The sequence below is a fragment of the Physella acuta genome, unplaced genomic scaffold (assembly GCF_028476545.2).
Source record: "Physella acuta isolate Inbredline_101_S28 unplaced genomic scaffold, ASM2847654v3 ptg000558l, whole genome shotgun sequence".
Classification (NCBI taxonomy): Eukaryota; Metazoa; Mollusca; class Gastropoda; family Physidae; genus Physella; species Physella acuta.
Genome location: NW_026732077.1, coordinates 10,529 through 21,079, shown reverse-complemented (window position 1 = coordinate 21,079; position 10,551 = coordinate 10,529). Strand labels below are relative to the sequence as shown.

The following is a 10,551-nucleotide window of genomic DNA, read 5'->3' as shown; positions in this document are numbered from 1 at the left end:
ATAAAGGAGAGATTTCTGAAACATTGATGAAAAATACTTTAAATGCATTTTTTTAGATCAAACTTTCAAACTGTTGATCTGGTAATAAGGGATATAAATGGAAGAAAAAAATTCAGATCTAATATTCCAAGCATTTCCTTACTGAAAATAAGCCAAAATAAACTTTAAAATAGTCAATGTGATGTTGCATGCCAACAAAAATTCAACACTTGTTAGGTTTCAAGTCATTGAAACTTAAGCAGCTATGACCTAAGACCTTTTTGTTTTAGGTCAGGTACTTATAGAACTGTGAAATTGTTTTATATTTACATCATAAAACAGTGCTAACTATATGTCAAAGACTTTTTTTTTTTTTTAAAAACTTTTATTTGTTTTTTTTTTCTTTAGTTTAATTATTTTACTCAAACTACAGAAAAACAATTATTAACTTTTTAAAGAATTAAACTTTAAAAACACATCGACTTTTTATAAAAGATAAAACTAATATTTCTTTTGTATTCTATTTACAAGTAAAATTATGGCTGCATTAAGAAAATGGCTGGTAAGCAAAATGATTTGAACACGCCAATTTACACCATGTAATTCTTGCTGAAGGTGTTGTTTAAGCCTGCTTTTCATCAGTTTTGTTTATTTAATAAACAAACAGAAATCTTCACCACTATTCCCATTGTAAAATTCCTTAATGAATTTTCCATGTGATTAAAAAATTTTGGCAAGGCTAATAAAAATAAACTCTAAGAGCTACCTACCACTGGAGATAACTGATGAAAAATCTAAAAACAAAAAGGTCTTACAGTGTTACCTTCCTTTTAAATTATTCAACAATGCATCACAAGATTTAAAAATAACTTTCTTGTATATTTACATAAAACAACTTTACAACATAGAACACAATATAAAAATATAAAAATAAAACTGTTATCTTAAATCTTTATTTCACACAATTTCAATAGGGACATTAATTTAATTAGTTTTTTTAGTCTATTAAAAAAACTTTTCACAGATTAAAATAATTTTTTTTTACAATAAAAACATTTTTTTTTCCTTCAATTTATTTTTTATCACACTTATTTTGTCAAAATGTAAAATAAAGTCATGCATTGATTTGTATCTTTAACAATTGGTTTCAAGTAAAATAAAAATCCTTAAAAACAAAACAAAAAACAGCTAACAAGATAGAAAATTGTCCTGGCGAGGAAGGTCAATAAATCAGCTGCTACTATATATCATTTAATTACTCATATTTGCCTGCCAAAACTTTTGATCACTAAAAATATGTCCTTTCATGTTGATAGTAGCATTCAATAGCAGATAACTTTAAAAATTTAAGAAACATAAATGTACATGGAAATCTGTATAGGTTTTAGCTGTGTGACAATTGTTAGACCAGAAAATAAAACAACCTAGGCTATAGTCTGTCAACACGTGCTACTCCACTGGCTCAGTGTACACAGAGATGTTTCTCCTCTTCAGTTTTTTCAAGCCAGATGCTTGATTCAATGAACTGTCCGAAGACTCTGTCTCAGAACTGCTAATGAGCTGAGGTTCGTCAGAAATTTCCCGCTTTTTGCCAGGTTGGCGAGTGTTGCTATTATTTCCACTGGCCTCTGGCGATGTGTTTGAGCTGAGGCATAACCCAGAAATTCCAAAACTTGTTCTTTTATTTAAAGAACCTGGAGTAGTATCCTGAGGTTCATGTGTTGGTGTGAGAGATGAGGGGTTTTTAGGGCTAGCCTCATTGTCAAGTATGGGATTTGAATGTGTGGTTTTGCCGTTGTGAATTGGAGAACTAGAGCTTGGGCAATTATTGCTGGTCACTGAATTTGTTGATGAGGGCAAATCGTTTGTGAGGTCGCTTTGTGGTTTTTTGTTTTTTTGAGCAGACAAAATAAGTTGCAGTTCCTCGTCGTTGTCGTCTAGATCAGTGACGACAAAATTTGATTTGATGTTTTTAGCAGGGGTGGATGTGACCATTTGAGAGCTGGGTGATCCGAAAGCGGATACATTAATGGATTCGCTGGCTGAATGGAAACTGTCCCAAGTAGAGGATATGTTAGAGGATGTTTCCATGCTGCTGTCTATAGTGCTGGGCAGATCATCGTCTTCTTCTACTGCATCATCGCCACTGTCCTCCGTCTTATCCGCGTCGTCCACCAACCCAATGTCGCTCTCATCCAACAGCTCCTGCGAGGACTTGCCCACAAAGGTGGCGTTGGGGTCAGTGATGTCCAGCATGGTGCACAGCAGGGTCGTCTGGGGGTTGACCTGAACTGTGAGGGGTGCCCTCGACCTTGAGAAAGATCGTGGGTCGCCCTCAATAGGCGCAGAGGTCTGGCAGAAGTTCTCAGGTAGAGTCATGTCGCCTCCAAAAATCTTTCTGGTCGTTTCAATATCTTCGTCAGATACTTTATAATCGTACCTGAAATTATCATCAGTTTTGTTAAGTGATTTTCACCAACAATTAATAAAAATGCAATAAATATATTAAAATAAGGGTGTTTCCTTATATCTCAAAATGGCACACTCTTAAAATTTTTAAAACTTAATCCTACAACTAGCCCTAGTCTATACAGAGATTCCAACAATGAATAGTGATGTTGACCAGCATTTTTTATTTAAAAAAAACAACAAATAATGCAATATCAAATTGTTTTGTGCTTCTAACCTTTGGCCACACCCAGGACCTGGAACAAAAGTATTTCTAGGAGAGAGACTCAACATGTGATTGGTTGAGTGAAGAATAGACACCCACTCAGGGTCCAGCTTAATCTTTAATCCCTCATCTGAACTATGTGGTATATCCAAAACCTAAAATAAACAAAAGTTTTAAAAAATACATGTGTGAAAAAATGCAAATAAAAAAATAATGTATGAATTTATTTAGTAGAATACAGACTTAAATTACATAAATTCCTAATACAGCTCATGGAATGGTGAGTATAATATAACTTACCTGTAGGAAGTGGCGGCGAGGTAGGCACTTATCAAGAGCTAAAAATTTTGTGGATTTCGCTGGACCCTCACTGCTAGCTGGCTAAACAAATAATTCATACATCGAACACAATAATTATTTAATGGTGGAATAGTTGTAATCTAAATGCTACTCTTATTAAAGATACAGTGATAAATAAAAATTTAACTTTTTTTAGGGAAACAACCAAGGGAAATATTAAACACAAGAAAAGTAACAAGACAGGGAAATCATTATTTTTAGGTTTAAACATTTATTTTGTTCTCTTTCGCGTGTAAGTCATTTGACAAGTTTTACTGCTGGTTAATTATTTAAAATTCTAATTGAAATTTTTTTAACAAAAACAAGAGCACACCAACTTACTGTATGCTCAACATGCGCAGCAAACTTGACGTGGAGATGTGCAGCAAACCAGTATGTAGGCTGCAGGTGTTTCAGCAACTCCAACAGGGGACGTGAGCCAAGCTTGTTGCTCTCTACCTCTTCTCTGTTACAGACACAATAATTGTAGGTTAGAGAAATATATAGTAAATAGCATTCACACACACAAAATTGTATGTTAGAGAAATAAATTCACACATACTTACACGTACACAAAATTATACGTTAGAAAAATCTTTAGCAAAACGCATTCACACAAAAATTGTATTTTAGAGCAATCAACGGTATATATATATATATATATATATATATATATATATATATATATATATATATATATATATATTCTACATTCATCTTTATATTAATATTTTTTTAGTTAATAAAATTTGAAAATTATAATTTTCACAAAAAAATAGGATATAGAGAAACTAAACTTACCTAAAAAAAGGTTTCTTCCTCAAAAGACCAGATGTGTTCCCATGGTTATAGATGCCCTTAGGCCAGTCATGTGACAAGAAAATGTCCACCGGACGAGAAATCTGCTTCAGACGAAAGACTTCCAAGTTGCGGACATGGTAAACACTTTTCTTTGTGTTGTCGTCATAGGGAGGTCTCTCAAAGTGGCCCTTGTTGTAGTCAAAGCCCTTGAAGATGCCAGAAATCCCACCAATTCGCAGGCCACCCACCTGTATCATACCAGCATATCCTGACAACGTAGAACACAGTGCACAATTTAAAAACACTTCACACCATTATGTTTTTTTATTATTGAAACTTGGTTTTTGAAATGTGTTCAATGTCCACATGTACTATTTAACATTTACAAACTGTTACGAAAAGAGATGAGGACAGGGTCGACACTTAAAGAACATGCACAGACAATGATCCAACATAAATCAAGGACAGGACAGCATCGGTTCATTTAATCATTTATTGCACTCAACTGTTACACAAAACGATCTACAATGACCCATAATGTGATTATATGAAAGAGTGCTATTGAATGATAAATCAAAGTGTCTTACCCATATAGTATATGTTGGGGGCCACCCATCCTCCATATGGTAACTCTTGCATGTAGTTTGAAGCCTCATGATTTCCTCCTATAAACACTGTCAGCACTGGTGCTTCCCTTTCTCCATTATAATATCTATAAAACATTACATTCTATTAGAAATATATCAGCTGCAAGGGAATTCTGGAATTTTTTCAAAAGCCTTAACATGGACTTAAGATAATTATTTTATCGAGCTAAGATTTGGTCCCGTGAATGAAAAGATGAGCTACAATACAAAACACGAGCAGAAAACCTATGTGTTTAATCTATGTGTAAGTTTGAGACCTTAAATTTAAGCTATGCCCACAATATTTCCTAGAATAAAACGGTGCTAACTTACTTGTAGAAAGTGTTGAGTTGCTGATACTTCCGCGGAACAGCCATGGCGTCCAGATCATCATAGTTGCGGACAGCTTGAAAATCTCCACAGATCAGCAGTAGATCAACCTTATGGTAAACATAATGTTCCAAAATTATAATGAATTCAGGAGCTGATGCTTTTATGTTTAAACATAATCATTGATGTAAATGAAAATGAGCAAACTAAAAGCATGTAATGTGATTTATTAATCTAATAATATATAATTCTTTACTACATATTTATTCCAACATCAACAATATGGTCTAAGTAACTTAGAAATCTTCAAGCTTGAAATAATTGTTAATGCATTGTAGTTTTATATGTATCCATTTTCTAATGCATTTTATTAACTTTAAAACAAATGTAAAATGTGATTTTATTTTTAAAACTTAACTAGTTTACCTTTATCCCATTTTTCTTTTCAAGCTCAGCTATACTTTCGTATATTTTATCCAGTTCTCCATGGCAACATCCTTCTACTGCTATTTTCATTCTCTATTCTGTAATATAAATTTAGATCATATCGATAGTATCACAATAAAATTCGATCCACAGGTTTAACTTTTGGACTATTTGACTTAAGTACTTAGATCTAGTACTTTGTAGCGTACAGAGTGCAGACTCCGATCTGAATTCAGGGTAATATAGAGTCTAGATTCTAATTTAGATCATATCAATAGACAAAAAAATAATTTCCTAGAAAACTCCAGATGCCAGATTTCTTCATTCTAGAATTTTAGATTGAGTTTTAATAGGGTTGTCGGCATCCGCCGAGTTCGCGGTAAAAACATGACCCGAAATCGCCCATTACTTTCTGATACCGGACCCACGAGATTTGGTTTTGCATACTAATAAGTTTTTAATTTATGGTAATTAATTAAGTTTAAAAGGTCATTTCCTAAGGTTAATTAAAAAGTAGAGTGGTTGTCCCTTAGTTTTAATGGCTTTGCGACCTGATTGCATGCTGTCTCTGCTTTGGTCTTCCCTCTGTATCAAGGTTAGTTTCAAATACGTTGGAATCTCGATTTTTTAAAAGATTCCTCTAGATGAGAGTAGATTACTGATCAGACATATCTTAAGTAATTGGAAATGAAATTTGTTTTTGGATATTTTGACTCCGACATTAGTTATACCCCTCCGAACGTAGTCACTGTATGTAGGTCACGCTGCCACCATTGTTATATTTTTTCATCCCGATCTTCCTGCCTTTAAGTTTGATCAACTAATAACAGCATTCTTATGGCATGTGCAAACAAATCTAATTTTTTATTTCAAAATATATTTACATACCCATCTTTAATTTTTTCAGCTCTAGTTCTAGTTTTGCAGAATATGTTTTTCCTAAAAATCCAATTTTGTCAGACTAGACTCTAGACTGACAAGAGTCAGACCTAGATCTAGGTTACCTGTCTGTTGCTATACACTAGCATTGTGCTAACTGTAATTTTAAGTATTCAAGTTCTACTTACCCTTAGATATAGTTATATGCTGAAAATCAGAATCCATACACAATTCACACATAAAAACATTGATCTGATAACTTCATTTCACTTATTACAAAATGGCTTTTATATGGACTCTACTTCACCTGCCCAAAATAACAAGGCAGTTATAGACACATTACAGTGTTCAAGTCATTTACTTTAGATTTCTGACTATGGAGTTCTTTCATTCACTGTATTTATATAAAATATTGCTTTAGAAACATTTTCATATTTGCGCAGCAGTTTTATAACAAAATGGCTTAAAGATGGACTCTACTTCACCTGCTCAAAATAATGAGGCAATTATATGCACATAACAGTGTTCAAGTCATTTACTTTAGATTTCTAACTTTGTAGTTCTTTCATTTGCTGTATTTGTATAAAATATGGCTTTAGAAACATTTTCATATTTGCGCAGCACACAGTTTTTTGGGGTTATGGGAGGAAGCCAACACAAAAATATAAGTTCTGTATTATTTTTATTAATTTCAACAGCATTTACAAGTTCTATATATCATTCTAGTTAAACTCTGCAAATATGAACAAAATACAACTGCAAGTAAAATAACTATGCTCAATTTATTCAGGTATACCATCAAATACCATGACTTGTCACAACTGGCCAATGCAAAAGCAAGGGGATTCCACCCCTCACAAAAAAACTCGCCAAAAAAAAACTATTTGAGCTAGACAGAAAATCTTTTTTGTTTTGTTTTCATATAGATCTAGATCTAGTTGAGCTCTAACTACAAGAATATGTAATTTTTATTTTTATATGAATATATGATGATTAGGGTAAAGGAGGGCGTTAAGAGCCACACTTTTTAGCACCTGTACATTTTTAAAGATTTCTACTAATCTAAGAATTTTTTAGTATTGAAAGTATGGCAAAATTATTCTAACATATCTTACTCAATATAAAAATAATAACAATGTCTATTAAATATACTTTAAATGGGATTAATTGAACATTTATTGTCATACCCCCGAAATCAGCATTTGGGGTGAAAGGAGCCGTGCAATGGGGCAATAAGCATTATCTCCTAGTTTAGACTAACTCCGCAATAAAAATAATTAATTTCTAACCCCAAAATAGTTAATGCTGTGTACACACACTTTAACTGATACTAGCTATCACTAGGCCCCAATGGGCCCAGTCTACAATTGATACAATTGCAGGTGTACATAAGGCCTACAGTCTAGTTAAGTCTAGTAGTTTACAGTAGGCACATTCGTATGCCTAGTGTGTAGCTAGTATACTAGTGTGTAGCTGTCCAGAGTTAACATTCTTGTATGTAAAAAGGGGTGGTACTAACTAATCTGCCTTAATGCTTTCCCCTGATAGCCATGTGTGCTATACATTACATAACATGACATGGAGGTGAGAAATGTTGAGGGGAGAGCAGTGGTACTGGTTTCCCCTTTGTTCTCCTTGCTGGACCCTGAGAGCCATAAATTACATAAGGAGTCTTAGATCTCTGGTTGGCTGAGATCTAAGAACTGTCCATGTTACCTACAAAGAGATAAGTTTTATGGTGGGTTAGATACAGGTGGGGGCTGGGTATCATGGGGGTGAGAAATTGTGAGGGGAGAGCAGTGGTACTGGTTTCCCCTTTTTTTCTCCTTGCTGGACCCTGAGGGCCATAAATTACATAAGGAGATGCTATCTCTGGTTGGCTGAGATCTAAGAACTAAGTCCATGTTACCTACAAAGAGATGATGTTTTATGGTGGGTTAGATACAGGTGGGGTCTGGCTATCATGGAGGTGAGAAATTGTGAGGGGAGAGCAGTGGTACTGATTCCTCTTTGGTCTCCACCCTGCTAGACCATGAAGGTCTTATATTACATAACATGCACCCCAGATTGTCTGAGATCTGTAACTGTAATCCATGTTACATACAAAGAGATAAGTTTTATGGTGGGCCAGAAACTGGTGGGGGCTGGGTATCATGGGGGTAAGAAATTGTAAGGGGGGGGGGGGGGAGCAGTGGTATTAATGTGCCTGTTAACTTCCCTGCTGGACCTTGAGGGTCCTAAATTACATAACATACCACCCCAGATTGGCTGAGACCTAAGAACATTTATTCCTGTTACCTACAAAGAGATTAGAAGTTTTATGGTTGGTTAGAAACAGGTGGGGGCTGGGGGTAATAAGTATGTGTACCATTTTAAAAATTACCTGGCTAACATCAGATGGCTGAATTTTTACTTTTTAGCAGGTTAGAATTGTATTTCTATCAGTTAGACACAAGTCTGTTTAACAATTAATATATTTTATGTTAACTATTCCTAAACCAGTGTCATATTCAGTGGTCTATTAAATGAGAAACTTGCACATAGGGTATCAAGAGCCACATAACAGTATCTGTTATAACTTTTCTGAACAGGCAAGCTAGTGGACAAAATTAATGTATTCATGTAGATTTAGTTATTATCTAACAAATAAAACCATTATGGTAATGATCAGTCAAATTTTACTCTGATAATGATAAAAACTTTATAGCATGGTAAAATGGGACAAATGTCGGCCATTTTGTTTTGGCACCAATAATCACTGTGCAAAAAAAAATTCACCAAAATAAAACTATTCTAGCCATAGCTATAAAAATAGTGTTAAAATGTACAACAACCAATGCTCTAATACAGGAATGAAGAATGGGCTTGAAAAAGTCATTTGGTTTATTACAAAGTTAAGTTTCCCAAGTTATGTCTATTTGGAAAAAAAGTTCACAAAATGGTTTTATGGAGATGAGAAATTTTAGGGAAAGAGCAGTGGGATTAAATCCTGTCTCATTCTCTCCCTATTGGGCCAAGTGGGTCTTAAATTACATAAAATGAATCCTCTGCTTCTCTGTTATCAAAGAACAGCAGTGGTTGTTACATCAGAAGTAGATTAGCAGTGTTATTGGGGGTTTTGTGGGGGTGGGGTGTTGATTGGGGCTTAATACCACACGGCTCTTAACGCCCTCCTTTACCCTAGTGTTTTTTTACCTAAATCCCTAGTTTTAAGGTCTAATTATATTAATAATTAGTAGGCCTAGGACTATTAATTCGGGCCTAGAATCTAGATCTAGTTGGTGTCTAGTGGTGTCTCTGGTGACTGTCAGTTCAGTGAGACAGATAATCAGCTAAAACACTGGGCAGGCAGTTTCATTCATCACGAGTGTCATCACTGTGTTTTGTGTTTTACCACTGACACTGCTGTTTTACTAATGAGATTAGTATTTTCCTCAAGTCTAACGTTTTTAAATTAAATTTCTTACTAATAATAACGTAGGAAGTTACAAACAACTTACATTTAGTCGGCATATATTTAAAATATAATGAAAGAAAGCACCTTCTCAAGCCTTCAAGTTATTTAAAACTTACGTGAGGGCTAACAAATTGAAATTCGGTCTCACTAATTGTCAAAAGATACAGGTTTTTATCCGTTTGTAAACAACACAAAAACAGCGAAGTAATATATTAAGAATTAATTTAGACTGCAGCTAATTTTTTTTAAGGAAGTGGCTATTGGGACCCGGGTCCTAATAGCCTCGACCGCTATTGGGACCCGGGTCCTAATAGCCTCGGCCGCTATTGGGACCCGGGTCCTAAATAGCCTCGGCCGCTGGGACCCGACATTAAGTTCGATAAGCACTTGTACAAGCTGTATTAAAATTATACCTTTTATGTTTATTTGATTTTTCTTGTGGATTTGCTCGTATTTTGTTGTCTTTTACTGTAATTAGTTATGCGGATTATGTAGCGTTAGTTCTTGTGTTGGTATTTCTAAATACCCTATATTTAGCTATATATACAAAAGCATTAAATACTTAGTTATTATCCTAAGACGTCATGGTCGAGTAGAAAACGCAGTACCTCCCGCATCTCGATCAGTTACGGGATCGGGACCTATCAAAGCTTTCGTTTTTGCGTGAATTAATGTGTATTTATCTAAGTCTAACATTCCATTGAGTTGTTTGCATAAGTGTCTTTTTTTTAAATTGTTTTTTTTTAAATAGATTATATTTTTTTTTCTAGATTTAGGTTTTTTAAACACGCCAATTAGGCCCTATAATCACATCGTTGCTCCATTGGTCGCCCACTCGCGTTTTCTGGTCAGCGCAAGAAAAATACCGACACGGTCTAGCCAGGGTCACTGTGAGTTCACTTTGGTTTAGATGTGAACAGTGTAGGCGTATAGCATACGTCATAGCCAGACCATTGATATGAGCTTGTCGAGATTTGTCGTCGCCGTAGTCCCCCCCCCCCCCTCCCCACCCAGCAAGAGGGAAAAACGGATTTGGGGTC

At 34.8% G+C, this 10,551-nt stretch overlaps 1 protein-coding gene across 1 annotated transcript; it reads right to left on the bottom strand.

The window, feature by feature from the left end:
• Window positions 1-389: 389 nt before the first annotated feature.
• On the bottom strand, window positions 390-9,653 carry LOC131946399 (lariat debranching enzyme B). The gene is made up of 9 exons (XM_059307142.1): window positions 9,555-9,653; window positions 5,176-5,273; window positions 4,753-4,859; window positions 4,381-4,505; window positions 3,794-4,061; window positions 3,335-3,458; window positions 2,954-3,034; window positions 2,666-2,808; window positions 390-2,419 (listed from the first exon to the last, which is right to left on the bottom strand). The coding sequence occupies exons 2-9, from the start codon at window positions 5,263-5,265 to the stop codon at window positions 1,429-1,431; spliced, it is 1,929 nt and encodes a 642-aa protein (XP_059163125.1). The 5' UTR covers window positions 5,266-5,273; window positions 9,555-9,653; the 3' UTR covers window positions 390-1,428.
• Between the last annotated feature and the right edge of the window lie 898 nt (window positions 9,654-10,551).

Excerpts from the sequence above, each read along its gene's own strand:
- LOC131946399 (XM_059307142.1), bottom strand. The coding sequence starts at position 5,265 with ATGAAAATAGCAGTAGAAGGATGTTGCCATGGAGAACTGGATAAAATA. Across the intron at positions 4,506-4,752 it reads CAACTCAACACTTTCTACAA|ATATTATAATGGAGAAAGGG; the intron begins GTAAGTTAGCAC and ends AATGTTTTATAG. Across the intron at positions 2,420-2,665 it reads GGTCCTGGGTGTGGCCAAAG|GTACGATTATAAAGTATCTG; the intron begins GTTAGAAGCACA and ends TGATAATTTCAG.